The sequence below is a fragment of the Curcuma longa genome, chromosome 10, assembly GCF_044706935.1.
Source record: "Curcuma longa cultivar G26 ecotype Majalengka, Jawa Barat chromosome 10, ITB_CL_G26_1.1, whole genome shotgun sequence".
NCBI lineage: Eukaryota > Viridiplantae > Streptophyta > Magnoliopsida > Zingiberales > Zingiberaceae > Curcuma > Curcuma longa.
In genome coordinates this window covers 11097900-11120110 of record NC_133870.1, presented here as the reverse complement: position 1 = coordinate 11120110, position 22211 = coordinate 11097900, and the positions used below count along the sequence as shown (strand labels likewise).

At 36.0% G+C, this 22211-nt stretch overlaps 1 protein-coding gene, 1 non-coding gene and 1 pseudogene across 3 annotated transcripts; 2 read left to right on the top strand and 1 right to left on the bottom strand.

Annotated features, from left to right (window-relative positions):
* Positions 1 to 136: 136 nt before the first annotated feature.
* Positions 137 to 9028, bottom strand: LOC141835632 (uncharacterized; annotated as a pseudogene).
* On the top strand, positions 4271 to 4378 carry LOC141836776 (small nucleolar RNA R71). The gene has a single exon (XR_012602493.1). It is a non-coding gene; the product is annotated as a small nucleolar RNA R71 (small nucleolar RNA).
* Positions 9029 to 15523: 6495 nt separating the features above from the next.
* On the top strand, positions 15524 to 21992 carry LOC141836404 (uncharacterized). 2 transcript variants are annotated; one of them, XM_074723891.1, is made up of 9 exons: positions 15524 to 15639; positions 15805 to 16019; positions 17343 to 17516; positions 17868 to 17926; positions 18932 to 20450; positions 20544 to 20603; positions 20676 to 20812; positions 20900 to 21086; positions 21180 to 21992. In XM_074723891.1, exons 3-9 carry the CDS (start codon positions 17366 to 17368, stop codon positions 21761 to 21763), a joined length of 2697 nt encoding a protein of 898 aa, XP_074579992.1. In that variant the 5' UTR covers positions 15524 to 15639; positions 15805 to 16019; positions 17343 to 17365; the 3' UTR covers positions 21764 to 21992. The 2 variants fall into 2 exon arrangements, with proteins under 2 accessions (XP_074579992.1, XP_074579990.1); XM_074723889.1 differs by having other exon boundaries at positions 15524 to 16019.
* Positions 21993 to 22211: the final 219 nt, after the last annotated feature.

Sequence of the window (22211 nt, the reverse complement as noted above, 5' to 3'; positions counted from 1 at the left end):
CTATCCAACTCCTTCAACAAAAAGAAAATGATTAAAAAGATACAACTACTAATAGGTAAAGAAAACTTAAGTTGCTTCTTAAGAAGCGCTTGTTTATAATCGTTAGTAGACCCTTGTCATATTCGATTGGGACTGTTTATATCGAGAAAATTTTTCTCTTCCTCTCTTTCCACAGGCAATCGAGAAAAAAATTTCTTAGTCTCTGTCCATTCACTCTGAAAGATTCTGTTTCCTTGCTCCAGATGTCCTCAACACCACACGAATATACTTTTTGGATCCTAAAAGGTCCCGACCATATTGATTTCAATTTTCTGAGAAAAAGCCATAACCTTGAGTTGAACAGCAAAATGAGGTCTCCCTTATTGAACTCCCTTCACATGATGTATTTGTTATGTCACCTTTGGTTCTTTCCTTGAACGACTTGGCATGCTCATAAGCATCCATTTTTAATTCATTCAATTCATCTAGCTGAAGTTTCCTTTTTTTCTTCATTATTTTTTAGATTGAAGTTTAGTCATTGAATTGCTCAATAAACTTTATGCTCCAATTCCACTAGAAGATGACAAGGTTTTTAATAAACTAATCGAAATGAGGTCATGCCAATGGGAGTTTTGTAAGCAATCTGGTATGCCCACAAAGCATCATCTAATTTTAAAGACCAATCTTTTCTCGATATGGATACAGTCTTTTCCAAGATGCTCTTGATTTCTCTATTTTACACCTCCACCTACCCACTCATCGATGATAAGGCATCACAATCTTTTGGCTCACTCCATACTTCTTGAGCAGATTTTTGAATTGTATTTTAATGAAGTGAGATCCCCCATCGCTAATAACTGCTTGGGGGACTCCGAACCTGGGAAAAATTATCTTTTGAACAACTTGATCACTGTCTTGGTGTCATAGGTTAGAGATGTTACTGCTTTGACCCACTTTGAAACATAATCCACACCCACTCGGATATAGTTGTTGTTGCCAAAAGAAGGTAATGGTCCCATATAATCTATTCCCTAGACATCAACGAGCTTAACCTCAAGGATATTGTTCAGAGTCATCTCATGGAAATATTCTTGGATATTCCCTATTCTCTGATAGTGATCACAAGCTAACATGTATTTTCGAGCATCCTTGAAGAGTTGAGGCCAATAAAACACAACTTGTAGAACCTTGGGTATTGTCTTTGCTGCCTCCGAATGACCTCCATAGGATGAATAATGGCAATGGTGAAAAATATTGCTTTAAGCTCATCTTTAGAAACACATCTCCAGTAAATCACATATGCACACTTCCAATAGATAAAAGGTTCGTCTCACATGTAATATTTGATATCAGTAAAGAACTTCTTTTTTCATTGATAAGTAATCTCTAGTGGCAAAATTCCGCATGCAAGATAGCTCACTAAGTCTGCATATCATAGAGCTTCTAGGCTAGAAGTTGTTCGCCTGGGAAAGAGTCGTTGATTGGTATTTCGTCATCTTCATCTCTTGGCATATCTTGGCACATTCTAGACAAATGATCCACATCTACATTCTATGAGCCCTTTTTATTTCTAATTTCTAAGTCAAATTCTTGAAGTAATAGGATCCAATGAATAAGTTGGGGTTTTGTCTCTTTCTTGCTCAATAGGTATTGGATGGGTGCATGATCCGTGTAAACGATCACCTTGATCCAAACAAGTTCGAACTGAATTTATCAAATGTGAAAACTACAGCTAACAGTTCTTTCTTTGTTGTGGTATAGTTGATTGATCATCGTCTAAGGTTTTACTTGCGTAATGGATGGCGTATACCTATTTGTCCTTTCCTTTGTCCCAGTGCAACTCCAACGACATAATCACTTGTATCACACATGATCTCAAAGGAAAGACTCCAATCGGTGCTTGCATTATTGGAGCGGTCATCAATACTTTCTTTATCCTATAAAAAGAATCTACATAATCCTTGTCAAAGTCAAAATCAACATCTTTTATTAACAAGTATGTTAATGGGTTTGACAATTTTAGAGAAATCATTTATGAAGTGACGGTAAATGTATGTGTGCCCTAGAAAACTCCTCACTCCCTTCACGTTTATTGGTGAGATAGTTTTTTGATCACCTCTACCTTAGCTTTATCAACCTCAATTCCTCATTTAGAAATCATGTGTCCCAATATGATTCCTTCTCTTACCATGAAGTGTCATCTCTCTCCTCAATTCATGACCAAATTAACTTATTCACATCTCTGCAAAACTCTAGAAAGGTTAGCCAATCATGTATCAAAGTTGTCTCATAAATAGAAAAGTCATCCATAAAAACTTCTATTATGTTTTTTATCAAATTTGAAAATATTACCATCATGCAGCGTTGAAAGATAGCAGGTGCATTACAAAGACTAAAAGGCATCCTCCTATAAGCAAAGGTATCATATAGGTGAGTGAAGGTGGTCTTCTCCTAATCACTAGGATGTATAGGGATTTGAAAAAAATCCTCAATACCCATCTAGATAACAAAAGAATGAAATCTTAACCAACCTTTCGAGCATTTGATCAATGAAGAGAAGGGAAAAATGATCTTTCCTAATTTTCTTGTTCAACTTCCTATAGTCAATACACATACGCCAACCCGTGACAATCCTAGTGGGAATGAATTTATTATTTTTATTTTTTGCTATTGTCATCCCCCTTTCTTTGGAACTACATGCACGTGACTTATCCATTTACTGTTAGAGATCAGATATATAACCCCTACATTTAACAATCTTAATGCCTCTTTCCTGACAACCTCTTTCATGTTGGAATCCAACCTCCTTTGATGTTTTACCAAAGATTTATAATCGTTTTCAAGTAAAATCCTTTACATACATAAGGAAGGACTATACAATATATTAATGTCATTAATAGTATACCCTATGATCCTTCTACGCAATCTAAGTTCTTCAAGCAATTTTTTAGTTTCAGAATCGTTCTAGCTTGCATTGACAATCACAAGATATGTAGAATTTAATCCAAAGATTTCATACCTGAGCTTTGGGGGAAGAGGTTTAAGTTCTACTTGAGGTGCCTTCTCCTCATCCCCATGCCGGTCTGGCTCTAAGTCTTTCAATCTTTACCCACCCAAGGGACATTGGTGGGTCTTCATCCAAGAGACACACGTACTCCATGACTTCATTATCCGCGACTATCTACTCTCCATTGGTTAGACACATCTCTAAGGGATCATCCCATGCCCTTTGAGGTGATTCTTCACCTACCACATATTGTCCACCATGCAATAAACGTCTCCATCAGTTAGTTGTTTAATAGATTGAGACAAATCAAATTTAATCTTTTCTTCCCCGATCGCTAAAGAGAGTTTATGATTTTTAACATCAATGATAGCTCCAGTTGTTGCCAAAAAAGGCCTCCCCAATATTGATGAAATCCGGAGCTTCTACTACTTTTCTAACACTATAAAATAAGCAGGCATAATATAATTTCTAATTTTAACCAATACACCCTCCAAAATACCTAGAGGAAAATGGACCAAATTATTTACAAGTTGTAAAACCATCGTTGTTAGTTTCAAATCATCTAGACCTAATTTCCTATAATAGAAGAAGGCATAAAGCTTACACTTGCACCAAAATCACAAAATGCTTCATCAATGTTAGTATTACCAATCATTCAAGGTATCAAAAAACTATCTAGATCTTTTAACTTTGGAGGTAACCTATTCAAAATCAACGTGCTTCACTCTTCCGTAAAGTCATTGTTTTGAAATCCTCTACCTTCCTTTTGTGAGATAATATATCCTTCAATACTTTACATAGATGGGCATCTACTATATAGCTTTAGTGAATGGTACATTGATGTAAAGCTTCTTGATCACCTCTAAGAATCTCCCGAATTGCTCATCTAGTTTTATCTTAGTTAATCGTTGAGGGAATGGGATTGGCGACCTATGTTCCTCTCCTCGCGCGATTGCGTTGGGCTCCTCTGGCTCCTTTCATCTATTTTCTTTAGGATTTATCCCATTGCGATGCCAATCTTTGCAATTGGTTTCTGACCGATTGAACCTTTTTATTAGGCTTTCTAAGCTAATATCCCTTGCTTGTGTTTTTAGGGTTCCTTTGGACGACATCACACTATCTTCATCTAACCATTGATGTAAATTCAGCACCATGTTGTCAATAAACATGTATGTTTCATCCACCCTTTTCTTCATTAGGGACCCTCCTATGATTGTGTCCTAAGAAATCCTTGTTGAGTTTGATATGTCGATATAGAATGTAGAGATAACTAACTACTTCTCCAAGCCATGATGAGGGCATTTCTGCAACAACCCTTTGAATCTCTCCCACGTGGAAAACAATGACTCCTTGTCTTCTTGAATAAAACTTGTGATTTAATTTCTCAGATATGTTGTCTTGCTCGGTGGAAAACACTTGTTCAGAAATAGTCGCTCCATCTCATCCCACGTCGTGATGCTTCCTGGTGGAAGGGAGCACAACCAAACCCTAGCTTTGTCTTTCAGAGAGAAAGGAAACCTAATAACCTGATAGTATCAACAGAAACTCCATCATCCTTTAATGTGTCACAATACTCCAAAAAGTCTTCCAAGTGTAATTATGGATCTTTTAAAAGTGCCCCTCCGAATTATTTCTATTGAATAATAGAAATTAATACAAAATTTAGCTCTAAATTTCTAATATTTTTCGGAGGTCTTACGATACCAAACATTAATATTTTTGAAATTGGAGCAGCGAAGTCTCCCATGAGTTATTGTTGTCAGTGCTCATTGTGTCCAATATCGATTTTGAATAGTCTTCGACAACGATGCTAAAAACATGATGGACAAAAACTATAAGTACAAGATTGTCATCAAGTAATAAAAGAGTGATCCTATAGGGACTGTAAAATTGAGTACCGATCAGAATCGTGAAGTAGGTTATCTAGAAAGTCAAAAATTATAAGAGTCAAGAAAAAAAGAAATCGAGTCGAGAGAAGTAGATGAGTCATAGGAAAAATCCGATTTTGAGAGATGACTCTAAGATTTTAATTGATTGTTGACACCTTAAATACTATTTACTTTCTTATTTCAATATTTATGCGCATGCATGTGGTCTATGTAGAATCGTTGAGAGCGCTAGAAGGGTGAATAGCACTTTCGTAATATTTTTAAATTTCATAAAGTACTCATAAATCCTTGCGATCAGAGAAATATAGAATGTAGTAAAAAAATAAAAGACACAAGAGCACACCGATATTTACTTAGTTCACAGCCACATGTTGCTACTCCAAGGCCCACTATCAAATGATCATTTCTGATGGACAATCAACTATATAACTCCCCTCTTACAAAAGGGAGTTAGCGATTACAAAATATAGGATTGGCAACAACGATACAGTCCTAATGAAATTAAGCACAACATGAGATTACCAACACAAGGAAAGAGCACACCAATATTAACTTGGTTCACAGCCACAGGCTGCTCTTCGGTGTGAAGATATCGACTTCTGATGTAGCTCTCTGGCATTACAATGACATTCCTGGTTCATGCTTCACGTGCAGACGGTCGTCGCTAGAGTATAGAATGATGCTCCAAGGGGTCTCCCTCGAAGCTCTTTTATTAGAGTATTTGGGCGCCTCCACGCTGTCCGCCAATCCACCATCAACGCTGCTGACTCGGCATTTTCAAGCACCTGTATCCCTTTTCGGGCGCCTCTATGCTGACATGGAGGTTCCGGATGAAACTTGACTCCGCAATGCCTTATCCAGATCTGGGGCGCTTAGAAGCTAAGGTGTTCCGACCATTGGGGCTCTGCCACCTCACTGCTTCGCTGGCCCTATTCCGCTGACGTCTAATCGCCTGAAACCCTATCCGAGAGCCTGGAATCCGATCGTTTGGATCCAGATAAGGGTGCCTGGTACACAAAATTTCAGCCCCTCCTTTCCTGCATTACAAGTTAGCACAAAAGCAAAATATAATAGTAAAGTTAAATAGTTTAACAACTGTTTTGGTCTTAACTTTAGATTTTCAATAAAATCCTAGGTCAGACCGACACCTACTGTTTTCTTTACTGGGAATGTGCCCTCACCCACTCTACTCAAGAGAATTTATCTATTGCCAACCAAGTCCTCCAGATTGGACTTCTGCTTAGCCTCGATCCTTGGCCCTCAGAATTTTCATTGCTAGATATTTGATCTACCTGACCTGCCTAGACTTCCACTACTAGACATCTGGTCCACCTGACCTACCTAGACTTCCACCTGGTGAATTTGATCCATCAAGTCTTCTTGCCTAGTCCTCTAGACCAGGACTTTCCACCTAACCCTCCAAGTTATATCTACCTAGCCTCCAGCCAGGACTTCCACTGTCTAGCTTCCAGCCAGGACTTTTGTTGTCTAGTCTCCCCTAGGACTTCCACTACCTAGTATCCACTAAGACTTCCACTGCCTAGCCTCAACTAAGACTTTCTTGTGCTACCTGCACACTTAGATTAGCTCATTAGTAAACATTACACATTTAACTTGAATATTTTTCTATTATTAAAACTAAGGTTCGATTATCTGGTGCTCCCTGTACCAACAATCTATCCCAAGATACCAATGTAGATTTTTAGAATTATACCAGCGTGCCTACCTAAACGCGATACCTACTTTCAAAGCGGTTTAACTAGAGCGATCGCTTTCTCAGGGAGACTCCTATCACGATGCCCCATGGTCCTCTAGGTATCATCTTCTATTTTGTGATGTCAAATCAAGGTCAACCCATGAAGCTTTGTGATAGCCAATGGTGTCATCATGAGATTTTGGACTACTTTCATGAACAAGCACTCATGTCTCAGTTATTATGTGTTAGAGATTTGGGTTCACCTTTCAGTCATTCCCTGCATCCCGTGAGATATGAAGATGCACGATTAGTGTCAAATTCATGTATGCACAATAAAGTCAAATCATGGATAAATATATCATATAGCAAGAAAGATAAAAAATATATAAAGACGAATGCCAACAAATCAATTCGGGCTACTCCCTCATTATAGAATCTAGAGAATTATGCCATGAAGATGGAGTTATAACCGAAAGTCATGAAGGAAAGCATTTTACAACTCAAATCTAAGAGAAGAGAGAAGAAAGACTTAGTCCTCTTGTCGTCAATGTCTTCAGAAGAATCTCTAAATTCCAAAGAGGACAGAAACGTTAATGGTTCCTTAGAAATGATCCTCTTAGGGTTCCTTATGCTCTTGAAACTCCTCCCTTTTTGTCATGAGTCTTCTAAGGCTTTTTGTAGCCCTAAAATCAACCAAGAAAGATGGATCTTCCAAAAATAGTTGGTCATCACTTGCGCAACACGACCCATGTTAGTAGGCACGGAGGGGGTGTGTCACGCATTGAAAGTAGGGTTGATGCCCCGACATGACTGTTATATTTGAGAGGTATCTTAAGACAATCATCTTAGTTAATATACTATTTATTAGATAAATAAAAGCACTATTTGACTGTATACTTTTTATATATTTGATTAGATCTTAAATTCAATTAATGAGGTCCATAATACAATGCATAGCATGAGAGAAATTGTGATTGCATCATAATTAGTGGGTATCTCTATATGTGTAATTATGCACATATTGAAATTTCCCTAGTCGATGAATTGATGGGATTGGACATCAGTGATATTATAAGACTAGCATATGTTAGACTCTTTGGTTTTACCAAGCAGCTGATTCTAACTGGCTAGAAATATTGGGTTGTTGAGAATTAACATATGGATATTAGTTAAGGGTAACTAATTTATCTGAAGTGACCTGTCATGAGACTTCATGTGATTGTATACATGTCTATGAAGATCTCATTACAACTCGAGTGCAAGTTTCCTTTGACTTGAGGTATTCAAGTCATCTTGATCATGAAGACTTATACTTTGACATCTTAAGCAAACGTCTCTATAGAGGTGTGGACCTGAGATGATTGGGGATAGTCGATGTGTCCAAAGGTGATTGAGTAGCCCACAAAGGATTTATCACTCCTTTTATTAGGAGACGTATACCCTATGACCATTTGTCAGAATTACTACTCATAAGTCTTTGGCCAAAGCAGAAACACATCAAGAGGATGGTCCTCTTGGATAGATATTTTGAGTAATTTGAATTTATAAGATAAGAAACTACTATTTAGGTTAGGTGTGACATATTCAATCTAGTGAAGGCTAACACATAGACAATATCTAAATTAAGCGGGTATAAGATAGATGAAAGGAACAAACACATGAATAATTATAGTTGTTAAAGGGTTCAGAAGTGGCTTTAGAATCAATTGGGATTTTTTGATTAATTCGGGGTCATAATGTACTACTAGGTGTCACTTATAATTGATCCTTAGTTAATGGTTAATTATGGACGACCAACATAAACTTACAACCTATAAGGTCACATTCACTATGAGATTTTCTAAAAGACATAAAATAAGTTTGAGAATTAGATTATTAGATTAAGAGAAATTGCGTTTGGTTGGACCAAATGAAGGGCAAATATGGAAGATATTTTATCAAAATGGAAGTGCGGATGGGTTACATCTTTTGAAGATAAAGTGGACCCTCTTTAGTTTAATTATAAATTAAATTAGTTTGGTTTTAATTAAAAGGTGGTATAGTTTTGAACCAATATAGTTTGGTCTTGAACCAAACTTAAGGCTATCGGTTTAGATTTTAGGCTAACGAATACAAGTTTTAGTTAGCAAATTAAATCCATTAGAGATCTAAATATATCTCTAAAGAAAAGAGATTAAAAAGAATTAAAAACCCTAAGTGTTAGGTTTTTCTTCTTCCTCTTCTTCTCTTCTAGCTATCGGCCCCAACCCCTTCCTTCTCCTTGTGCTGCCGACCACCCTAGGCGGTGTTGCCTTTGTCCAAATGATGTTTCAGTTGGTGATCTTCCACCAGGGTCCAAGGGTTCGGCCTTCCTCTCCTCCTTCAACCATCCACTAGCCCCATAGTGGTGCTTACCGTATCGAGCAAGAGGAGAAGCAACGATTGTTTCTCCATTGTGAGGTATTCTTCTTCCTCCATCCTTGGCTATTATTCTAGAGAGTAATTGTTATTGTTGAAACTCTCACACCATTAAGCTTGCTGCCCCTCATTGGCAGCGAACCGTCTGACCTTCAAATGGCGGCTTAATCGCCTCCTTTCAATTCGATTTGTATCATCGAATTGCTTTGAGCCGTTGGATACTGAATCCGACTGTAAGTCCTCTCTCGGATCGCTTTGTCTCCTTTCTTCAACTAGTATCAAAACGGAGACATGACACATGACTTAGTGAAGTCATCTCGAGGAGATTTCGACGTGGATACGAGTAAAGATAATCTTTTTCAAGGTTACTAGTTGATGCCGTTTCGCACCATCCAACATGTATAATTTATTTATGCCACTTTTCTATGATTATGTCTATATGCGTGTGTGTTCTCACGTGATTTTTGATGCACAATTATAATAATATAGATTATTATACTTCCGCTACTTATTTAGTAAAATACATTTTTAAAACGCGTATAGAGAAACCTAACAATGACCGTGCTGGCTAGCACACGGTCATGTCAGGGTTTTGTGCAAATTAACACAGGGTTGTGTCGAGTGGCACAATCATGTTGAATTGAATGTCGGGTCTCATTATTTTCTAGATGTTTAGACATAAGTCGTGCCTAGTGGCACGACCATGTTTGGTTGAGTCTTGCTCTTAGGTTGTTGGGGCATGACCCATGCCAGCTGGTACGGGCGTGTCAGCCAAGGCAACCCCCTTTTGCCTCTTTTTCTACTCCATTTGGCATCCGCTCCGTCTAGAGAGACATGCTCATGTCATGAGATACAACCAGAGCATGCCCCTTATCGCTGACTCTCCTTCCAAGGTTCTTTTGTCTCAATTAGGCTCCGATTTCACATCCTATCAATAAAAACACATAAGAAGTAGTTCTCCGAACGAATAGAAATAATGTGAAAAAGATAAGAGTGTGTAAAGTATGCTTATGTGATGCAACAAACTGCATGTAACACAATACTAAATATTTATATAAAACACACACATCACTTCCCTTTTGAAAAGATGACTTTCTTGTTAAGACATTTGGACTTGCTAAAAGTTCACTAAATAAAGAATTTCACTTACTTTAAATTTTAACTTTTCTAACTTTCCTCTCCTTTTTCATACATCAAAAATATAAAAAAATATTTTAGAATCAAATAAATGCAAGACTTAACAATGAACTCAATCTTTAAGGGAAAAACTAACATGAATAGCAAATTAAGTATCAAAATTAACAAGTCCAAACTAATAAATCATTTAGACGGATCAATCTATTTTTGCATAGTCCAAGTCTTCTTCTAAGTGTACTAAACTCATATTCTATTAAAGGTTTCATAAATATATTAGTTATGTTAGATTTAAACTCAACATCTTTTAGTTCTATATCACTATTTGCTATATATTGTCTAACAAAGTGATGTTTAACTTTTATATGTTTGGTCCTAGAATGATGTACATGATTTTTAGTTAGGTTAATGGAGATAATATTATCAATTAAGACTTAAACTTTTTATAATTAAGTTTATGGTCTTTTAGTATGTTCATCATCCATAATAGCTGAGCTACACATCCACCCATAGCTATATAATTCACTTTAGTGGTGGGCAGAGCCACACAATCTTATTTTCTACTACTCTAACTAATTAAGGATTGCCCTAAAAATTGCCAACTTTCACTGGGACTTTTCCTATCTAACTTACATCCAACATAGTCTAAGTTAGTAAATCTGACTAAGTTGAAATTATTTGTTCTTGGATATCATAATTTCACATTTAAGGTCCTTTTAAGTATCTAAGGATTCTTTTAACTTCTACTAAATGTAACTCTTGGGCACAAGATTGAAATAGTGCACACATACCTATTGTAAAAAGTATATCAGGTCGGTTGATAGTTAAGCATAACTAGAGTCCACCTATAACACTCCTATAGTATTTAACATCAATAATTTTTCCACTTGGGTCATTATCTAATTTTACATTTTGGGCCATTGGAGTAGCTAAATCCTTAGAGTTTTTCATTCTAAATCTTTTAATTAGTTTTTTTAGTATACTTAGTTTAATAGATGTATATTTCTTCCCTAGTTTGTTTAACTTGTAACCCTCGAAAGTAGTTGAATTTTTCTATTAAGTTCATTTGGAATTCACTTTCTATGGTATTTTTGAAATCTTTTAAAAATGAACTACTATTTGACTCAAATATGATATCATTTATATAAACTTGAGCAATATTGAAAATTTCTTCGTTATAAGTTTTGATAAATAAAATTGGATTAACTTTTCTTGTCTAAATCCAATAGATATTAGAGGTAGATAGCCTTTTATACCAAGCTCTAGGAGTTTGTTTTAATCCATATAGTATATTTTTAAATTTTAATTAGCATATCTTTTTTATTTTAATTTATTCATTTCCACTGTATTTATTCTTGACGTAATCATCATACACAAGCACACACTATACTAACTTTGAATTGCTTAAGTTGTATATGTGGATTCATTGAATTTGGCTCATATAAAGGATGACATAAGCATGCATGTTGAATGTTTTGTTACTTTGAAAATAAATAGGTGATTCATGGAGTACTTCGAAGTTGGACTACATGATCCTCATAAAGCTAGCTATATAACCACCAAAGGTTACTAGCATTTCAAAGTTAGAAGATATGAAGGGTTATTCAAGATTATCAACAAGGTGGAAAAGCAATGGTGTAATCAAAATCTACCCTAGACTAATTAGTAAGACTGAATTATACTATTTTAATTTTTTAAATTTTAATTTAATATATTAAATTAAAAATTACTGGGCTGCACTGGGCTCCAGCCTAGTGCAGCCCACCACTAGCTACGCCAGTGTGGAAAAGGTTCTACCAAACTTCACCTTCCCTTCAATTCATCGATGTTCATCATGTTTTTCAAGTGTGCACTCTTAATTAAGACCTTTCCGACAAGATAAGGAAGGTCCTACTAGAGGAAGATAAGGAAGGTCCTACTAGAGGGCAATCTAAGCATGCTCCAACTAACATGCACATGTAATACCACAAAGAGGCAAACAATTACATCCTTGATGACAAAATGATCAAGTGGAATGGACATCTCAAAAATAAAGTAAGTTGAAAGCCAACTAATTTTTTTTGACAGTTCTCCAAATAAATAAATTATACAATTGTTGTTGAAATTCATTATGCCTTTTGGAGTTGGTTCAACTTCTAAAAAAACAATTTTTTTTTAAAAAAAAACTCCATTTAATCTAATTCTATTCGATTCAATTTTAACCACTCCTAACCAACTTTTGTGTTTTGTTGCCAATATGATTGAATTGTTTACTTTTCTTTCAACTACTATTGCCAACTATAACCCACCAAATCTATGTTAAGTAGGATACTTAAATTAGATAAATTATAAATTTATTTAATGACCTAAAAATACTTGAAACAAAGAAAGATTTTTTTCCCCTTTTGTTTAATTTGTTATTATAAAATATTTTTAGTATGAATTATTCCTCCATCTTTTTTGCATATTTTCGACTACTAAAAATATTCTTAATATACAATAAATTCACCAACAAATGTGTCAACAATTTAGTTAGTAATTATAAGACTATTTTAACATTGATGTGATTATCTCTTAGGCTAATTCATATTATACTCCTTGTTTTTTAAAGTAATAATTTGACCCTAAATAAATCTAAAAGTAATACATAATTAAAAATAAAATAACTTTAAATGTACCTTTTTTTTTACAATATTCAATCATTTATACAAGTATTGTACCACTAACTATTTACAATATTCAATGTGTCCACCAAAAATTTCACATGATTCACTCAAAATGAAACTATTAATTCGATTAATTGCATTTAGTCTATGAGACTCAAGCGCTACTTTCTTATTTTATTTTATTTTTAAAATAATTTGGAAATATACGTCACAAGATTTTGACACCATTACTTTTATAACAAAAATTTATTTGTTTTTTACATAGGAAATACTTGATTTTCATTTAAAAAAAATACAAAAAAAACAACATCAATAGTATGTTCCAACAAAAAAATTAAGAAATAAAATCTAAGTAATGTGATTGAATTATGAGATGCATTTTCTTCTTTCATCTAAATAACTCTATAAGTTGGACTAACATTTATTGACGTATATTTAATAGATTAGTTGATTTACAAAACTAAGTTGGTGATTGAAATAATGGTAGTGAAGGCCCAACCAAAAGCTATTCCCACAAGGATCTTCATCCTCACCTTTAACACCAAGAAATATAAATATAAAGGTCACACCATCTCATTCTCTCAATGAGACAAGAAATGAAAAAAAAAGAAGAAAACAAATCAAACCTAATCCACACCTTAATTAAATACAAGTGTCTCACCACCTTGAAACTTGCATAATTGTCATTAGTGGTTCATGTTAGAGCATCCCCGAAAGCAAACAAGATGGCGAAAACTCACCAAATCAACAAAATGTTGTTCAAGGGTTGATTCTTATACATATCTATATTATGCTTGACTATGATTTGTTGATAGGTCCATTTAGCCTAAATTTTACAAGTGTGATGGGTCATTCAAGTTGACCACATCAATTGCTCCTAACTAATTTGTCTAGCCAACCACCATGATTAGTTTATCTTGTCCATTTATTCCATTCGCACAATTCCTCTATATATATATATATATATATATATATATATATATATAGATTTGATATACTGCGCGACGGTATCCTGCCCGACTCGTGCGCGATCGATCCCTGCCGTCCACGCCGAATCGCGTGAAACCACAGCCGTCCGTTTATCGCGATTGCACAGTGTTTCTCCTCGGACCTTCGCCGCTTCTCCGCCACTGTTCACCGCCGTCCGGCCACCTCCGGCCGCCGGACCGGGCCCGTTGGAACCGCAACTCGACGGCGGTCCGGAGGTGGCCGGAGTCCGGCCCCGATTCGGCCGGAATCCGGTCGGATTCCGGCCGAAACCGGCCAACAGACACTGTTGGGCGGTTTCGCCGGAATCTGGCCGGATTCCGGCCGAATCGGGGCCGGACTCCGGCCGCGGTCGACGCGCCCGGCGCCGGCGCGTCGACCGCGGCCGGAATTCGGCCGGAATCCGGCCGAATTCCGGCCGAAACCGACCGCCAGTGTCTGCCGGCGATTTCGGCCGGAATCCGGTCGGATCCGAAATCGGGGTCGGACTCCGGCCGCGGTCGAAGCGCCCAGGCGCCGGCGCGTCGACCGCGGCCGGAGTCCGGCCCCGATTCGGCCGGAATCCGGTTGCGGTCGAAGCGCCCGGCCGGATTCCGGCGAAATCGCCGGCAGACACTGTCTGCTCTGTTTCGGCCGGATTCCGACCCAATCCGGCCGGAATCCGATGCCGGTGTGTGCGCCATCGAGTTGCGGTTCCAACGAGCCCGGGATGGCGGCCGGCGGTGACCGGACGGCGACGAACGGCGGCGATGAACGGCGAAGGGTCGGCTGATCGCGCAGCGGGGTCGCGCGGGGGCGTCGGGCAGGATATCAGAGCTATATATATATATATATATATATATATATATATATTATAAATCCTAATAGGGGCCTTTTGGCATTCTAGTCCAGTTACCTTGATTAATTTGTCCATGGTGATCACTTCATTTGATCCCTTTAGCTCATTGAATGCTTAATTTAAGAATGGAATAGTAAAAAGTTAATTATTTAATTTAAAGTAGATTGAGAAATAACTAATTTTTAATAAATTAAAAAATATATAATTTCAAGGGAATAATAATCTAATATTATTTTTAAAATTAAATATAAAATTATTTTTCAATAGAAACTAAGAATAGAAGGAATATTTTTTTTTAACTAACCATTTCCTATTCTTTTTATCAGAATTAATAGTAATACTTCAATATTTTTGATAGAAATTTTTTTCTCAACTTTTATCTTTAATAGAAAGACTTCTTTCCAAACTAAATAATTAAAAAGTTTCTATTTCTATAAACAAAAATAATTTATTTCTCAATCTCATTTATTATATAGCTATTCTTCTGTGTGTTGTAGATTTCTTTTTTTTTCTATTTCTACTCATTAAATATAATTTATAAGTCGACAAATCCTAGAACCTCTAATAAATAATAACTTTTGTAAACATCTTCTCAAACAGTTTCTCATTTATAAATCAGAAGTTGTATAGCATTATTTAACTTCTTAGATTTCAACAACTCTACTTTATCATAATCAATAATTATCTACTCATAAACAATAACACTGCTTTAAAAAGTAGCCACCAATTATCATTTGCTAAATATAATTAATTAATTAATTAATCGTATCTAACTCATCGCAAACAATTTTAACAGATTAACAATACTAACTATACGCAGTAATATTTACGTAAGCAACGGCTGTTAATGGCGGCCGCGTGCCGCCATGCGACGCTTGCTTTGTGCGGGCCGATGGAGCAGCACTTTTTTCATTTTCTGCGTCTCTCTCGGTCGCGTCGGACTGCAAGCATAACACGGTCTAAAGTAGTGAGTTTTTATGAGGAAAGATGCAAAGTCTGAGTCGCTGAGAAATCGCCATGAAAAAGATAGCATACCAGTTCTTGCCTTCAACAAGCTATCTCCTCCGGTAATTACTTCTTCAACTGGCAAGTATTAGGAGAAAAGAAGTCACTTTTTTTGGTTGTTTACATCTCCAATCCTCCGTTGTCCGGCTTTGCTTACTCAATATTGATTCAGTTGAGTTCAGATTCAAGCTTCTTGAGGTCAGTTTGATTTAGTTTAGTTCAAGCAGGAAAAAAAGGGCAAGTTTGGCTCAGCGCAGAGAGTAGGGAAAGTTCTTATTCCTTTCTTCGACATGGTAACTGAACTGGCCAGCTCACATTCAACAAGTTGAGCCTTCCAGAACAGAAAGGGATCTACAAATTGGGAGTCATGTACTTTCTTCTCCTCCCGGGCTTGCCATTGTAATCGCCCTTTTTTCCTTCTATATCTGCTTCTTCCCTTGAGGTATGCCTTTTCTGATGATCCTAGCAATGGTGTTGGTGTATTTGATGCATTTCTTCTTCTAACTCTGTTGTACTCAATAAAGTATCTGTACAGTTGAATCGCTGTTTGATCATCTATTTATTTCTGTTAGCATCTCAATCATTCCATTGAAGAACAAAGAAACGACATGTTATACTGTCATCCACTAAAATTTTGGGATCTAGAGATTTGCTTATTTGAACGATATGAATGTGAATGATCTTTTGAAATTATCCAATCTGGCCAATCAGTGAAATATTTATACACTTCTAGATATAACTTTCTGCTTCCATTTTTATCTTACATGGCCTGCAAATATCCTTGGATTTTCACAGTTACAAAGTCAAATAGCCTTAATTTTAACAAAGCCAAGAGTTACTTCTCTGTGCCACTTATTTTAAACAAACAAGTCGATTAGCCTGAGTCTTTTTTTTCCTCTGGAATTCATGAGGTGGAAGTAGTGGCAAGCTGTGGATCAACCATCTTGTAGATAGGAAATCGGTCTTCCATCTCCAGATGAAAAGATACATTGTTATTATTTTCTTTGGTTGTCAAAACCACAATTTCTGCAAATTATTCAGATTTCTTCATTACTTTTGTGGCTCTAACAAAATGATACTTTGTATTAGTTCAACTTCTCAGAAACCTGTAAAGTAATATTAACCAACTAGGAAAAGTGAATTCAATGGAAGGTTTGTTGTCATCAGGCTTTATTCCCTTTCCCTTGTCCCTGAAAATTTTAAATCTTTCAAAAGATTGTTTTGGTCCATAATCCTTGTCATCTCTAGTGACAGGATGAAAACCAAACTGGAACAAAGAGGAGAACCATAAGATCAACAACTTTACTACTCATGGTAACTTATAAGTGATTTTCAGTATATAAAAAGGTAAGAAGCATAAACAGTAGTTGGCATAATTGGTTGTAAAGATTTTGTGGAAGAAATTTTTTCTCTAATGAAGATGAATATGTATCTTGAGTTTGGAAGGGACCGATATAGTAGTTCACCTAACACTAACATAAAGTGAAACTGAACACCAAACTGACAACCACCACATGATCTATCAGCTCCTAGCATAAATGGTTTTGAAGCAAATTTGCTAATTTAGAGGTACTGACTGCATTAAGCCTTTTATTTCTCATCTGCCTCATTTTTTATGTCAATTGATTCAATTATTTGCCTATTGATCGGACATGAGAATTTACTTCTAAAAAAATTCCTCAGGGCAATGTGTTTTAATTGCATTCTGTCTAGTTTTTTCTTCAGACCCTTCTCACTTGACTTCTTTCATCTCTGAGATCTCTAGACTGGGAAAACTTAGGTTACATTATGGCAAAAAAATCAAAGAGACAACCAGCGCATTTTCAAAGGGACAATGCTGGATGTATGTGGGGTTTGATCAGCTTGTTTGATTTCCGCCGAGGCCAACCAACTCAGAAATTACTTTCAGACAAGATGCATGGAAGCAGTAGGCATACTGGTAATTTTTTTGGTTGTTGGCACAATTTAGATTTTATGCTGTAAAGAACATGTATTTTTAAGTTGATATAATCACATCTTATAATTCTCGTTGTGCATAAAACTTGTCCTTGCAAATATTTTCTTTCAATTTCATTCGGGATAGTGTATTAGGCCTGAAATTTAACAAATTTTTAATAGCTTTCATTCTTCACAGTAGTGACCTAAATTTGGTCTGGGATACTCAATCTTTAAGTATTCATTCATATTTATCTATTTGTTAATGCCATCGAATCATTTGTTCAATTTTTTTTTTGTGTGACACTTCATCCACGATTTAAATAGAAACTTATAGCTGTTGTATCTTATGCAGGTACCGGATACTCTAAAACTAAGATTGTTTCACTCAGAAATTCAAGTGAAATTGGCACTGTGAGTTTCGAAGTTTTTCATTATCATAAACTTAGGACATCACTTTTAAATTAATAAGCATGATTAGCTCTAATGTTGTGTATTATTCATATAATTTGATGCATTTGATAATTACACAATTTCTTTTACTAAGTTTTTTAAATAGAAAAACTCACAATCTTAATGAAAGATGGATGCTTATTGAATAGCTTGGCATAGTAGATTTGACATAAACATTTGTATAACATACTTCATCCTTTTCAATTTTAATGCTTACCTTTGCCACCGAGCCGATTCTTGTATGGGGATAAATTCAAAAACATTTTGAAATTATACGAGCAACTCTATAGGATTGTATTTCTACTTACCGGAAGATATTGTCTTATATATTCACATCATCTAAAAGGAACTCACATAAAAAAGGCAGTCTGGTGCACGAAGTTCTCATCAATGCGGGGTCTCGGGAAAGGGTCTATTATAAAAGGAACTCACTTAAACTTGCAAAATTTCAAATCAGTTGTGTACTAGATGCATTTTGGTGGATTTTGTGAAGAAGGATAAAGAGATATGAATGTTGTATATCATGTATTTTTCAACCATCAAAGCGACGTGAATAGGCAAAACAACCCAAACAACATAATATGGTTGACAAATTTAGGACAAAGTCTGCAAAATAAATACATTCGATTGCCTAGGAGGTTTATATGCTCTTACCATAGTTGCAACAACTGGTGTAATGAAAGTTCAACACTTTCTAGTAGCTAAAATACACTTCTGAATTTCAAATGTTTTAGGTCCAATATTTATATGTAAATCCACAGGCTGGGAAATAACAACCAATGACTACTATTCTGAAGATAAATGACTTTGATGCAACCTCAGCCAAAATGTGATTACTGCTACGAGTATTAATTGAAAGAACCTCTACAATGTGATTATGTAATTATACCAATACTTGTATGCTTTTTTCCTCTCTCTCAAATGTTGCCTCTGGACAAACTTTCATTGATGTTTTATTATCTTCAGCTTGTTGAAGAAATTAGAGAAGATCGGGCAAGTTTGGGTTCGACTAGTGTAAAAACATTAATAGAAGAAGAGATGTCTCAACTTCTCATAAAGAACATTTCAAGGGATGAAACTCAGAGAGTAACATCTAGCTTTCAAACTGATGTGCCTCCTAGGTGCAACAATAAGCTGAGAAGCAAAAAATCAAAATTAATTTCTGATAACGTGGAAAACAATTTGACTGCTTCTAGCAGCTTGGCTGGGATTCATTCGGGAAGTGTAGATCTAACAGAAATATCTTCTCTTAACTTTGGCATTCCTGCATTTCTGTTAGAGTTATACAGTCATTCATGCCAACAAGCCAGTGGTGATTCTAACTGTAAGTTTGATTTTCTTCCTTCCTTGGAAAGTATCAGTCTAAGGAGTCATTACCATCTTAGTGAGCTTGATGATAGTCTTGATGAAAGGATATCTTTATTTCCACATACCATAGCAGATTTTGCTCAGGTTATTGTTGGTCAGAAGTCATTGGTTGAAGGACTAAACCATGGACAATTGGCTGTTGAGCCAAAAAAGTTAGTGGATCAATTAGATGCTACAAATTCAGATAAGGAGCTATTCATGAAGCTCCTCCAAGGTCCAGATTCATTTTTGCTTAAATATGTTCAAAGTCTTTATGATGTTCAGGTTAAGAAAACATCCAAAGTAGGATCAGAAAAATACTCGGAGAACGTCGCACAGTTAGTAGAGGAGAGTTATAATTCAGGGAAGTGCAATGAATCTGACATTAATCAGTTACTTCAAAAACAGAAAAGATACAATTTTTTCTGGAGAAGGGACAAGTTAAAGGGGACAAGGCAAACCAAGGAGAACCCAAGTTCCAAAGCTTTGAACAGAATTGTTGTTCTGAGACCAAACCGAAGAACAGCAAATTCTTCTGCCAGTATTAGTCAAAATTCTTCACTGCATTCCCATGATATGCTTAAGCATGATGAAAATGGTGAAAGAATTGCATCCAATTTTTCCATGAAAGAAATTAAGAGGAGAATCCGGCAAATGATCAGCGAGAATAGAAAAGCACGACATGTTATTTCCAGGGATGGTATTCTACACAGAATTCCAGTTACATCCAGTAACTATGGTAATTCATCTGAACTGATAAATGGTGGTAGTGCAGCAGAAAGCTCAGTAAGCCATTGTTGTGTTGTAAAACATCTTCATGAATCATTTGACCTTGACAGTAAAAGTAAGAAAATTGTTTCAGCAGAAGAATTTAAATCTGATGGCAATAGTCATATTTCTCGCTTCACAGCAAGATCTGAATCTTTGATATACGAGGAAGCCAAGAAGCATCTTGCTGAGATGCTAGACACAAGAGTTGATAGTTTTCTGAGAATCCAAGCTTCAAAACCTTTGGATACAATACTTTCTCTTTTAGATTTCAGTGAGTTATCCCCTGCACCCAGTCCACAAAGAGATGAATTTTTCATGTCATCTAAAGAGACAGGAGATCCTTCATTACAACAGTTAGATCAACGAGGTAAGACCAATAAATTTAGAATAAAATTGCATGAAGTTCCAATTTATGAGTGCATTCCAGGTGATGAAATTTAAATTCTGGTTTTGACTACAGAACTGGTTGAAAGCAGTTCACTGGCGGTAACATCTATCAGTACAGACTTGAACATGGGAGGTAGCTTTCATAAGCAAAGATCCTCTTAATTTATTATAATGATACTATTAACTCTATCAAAACTTTTATCAGGAAATACAGAGATCATTGAATTATTTGATACTAAAAGCATTGTGGAGTTTAACGAGTTGGCCGTACCATTGAAGTCAAGTGGAAATGAACTAATCAATGAAACATGTGAAGAGGAATCTGTTACATCACCATGCTCGGTAACTTAATGTCAAATTACCTTCTTTTTTTTAGTTTAATGGATGTTTTTCTTGTTGTTAAGAGTACATCACTGGTTCTTCTGGTAGGATTCAGTTCCAGAAAAATCACCGACAGTGGTGTATTCCAAGCTTCGACCAAGTAACTTAATTGGGGAAAATTTAATGGCTCTTGAAAGCATCAATGAAAAGCAAGAGCAATCAAGCCCAGTATCTGTTCTAGAAACATTCATATCAGATGATATTAGTTGTCCTGATGCTGCTGAAATTGATAATTGTATGAACTGGCAAAATAGAATAGCAACAGTTTGTCGATCCATTACAATCTTTTTTGGTTTCTCACTCTGCTGAATTTGTATCCCTTTTGCAGATGATAATCAAGTAGAACATCAACAAGCTGTTAATGAAGAAGGAAACGACTTTGTGACAACTATAGAATCATCAGATTTAAATGACCGTATAAGAGACGATCTCCAGGATTATCAAGCTAGGTTTGACTATGTTAAGGCAGTCTTGGAAGCTTCTGACTTTACCAATGAATTCCCAAGGAAATGGGATATGGAGGACCAGTTAATCAAACTATCTTTGTTCCATGAACTAGGAATCTTTTTTTGCTTCCTGAAAGATGATCCTAAACTTCTCTTTGACTGCATCAATGAAGTCCTTTTAGAGATACATGAAAGGTTCTTGAAATGTTCCACATGGCTGTTTTTCATCAAGCAAAATATCTTACCTATCCCTCTAGGTGAAAGCTTAATCCATGAAGTTAGTAAGGGTCTCGAGTGGCATCTTCAACTACATTTGCCGAACACATTGGATCAAATAGTGAAAAAGGATTTGGACAATCGATGTTGGATAGACCTCCAGTTTGAAGCTGAGAATATCACTGGGAAGATCTGTGATGCCATCTTAGTTGATGTAGTAAAACAAATTGTTTGTGACTCTTGGTGTTGAAATCCAAATACTTTGGAAATCATCATTTCCAAATTCACTAGCTTATACAGTACTGAACTCACAGGGAAAGGTTGAAGAATCCTAGGATAAGAGGACCGTACTCACATTTACATACCTAATCTTAATTTTTGCCAATCATTTTTTTCCTATTGGAAAGTGTTATGAAGCTTGAATGGACTTGGTGCATATGATGTTAGTTTGATATCTTGTATTGAAGACAATAATCTGAAAGAATTTGTACATGAAGTTGCTACTGTAGGTCTTCCTGGTTTGAAGTGTTTTCAGGTCTTGTTGAGTTAATGTTCTTTTTGGCATATCATCAGTCAGGTGCATTTGTTATTAAGTTTTGCAAGGAAATGGTTTCAACAGACGAGAGATGGGAAGGGTTGTCTAAAAACAACCGTAAGTTACAATGAGTCAGTTTGGCTCTATTTTATTCATTATTGAT

Excerpts from the sequence above, each read along its gene's own strand:
- LOC141836404 (XM_074723891.1), top strand. The coding sequence starts at position 17,366 with ATGGCAAAAAAATCAAAGAGACAACCAGCGCATTTTCAAAGGGACAAT. Across the intron at positions 17,927-18,931 it reads ATTCAAGTGAAATTGGCACT|CTTGTTGAAGAAATTAGAGA; the intron begins GTGAGTTTCGAA and ends TATTATCTTCAG. Across the intron at positions 20,813-20,899 it reads CTGTTACATCACCATGCTCG|GATTCAGTTCCAGAAAAATC; the intron begins GTAACTTAATGT and ends TTCTTCTGGTAG.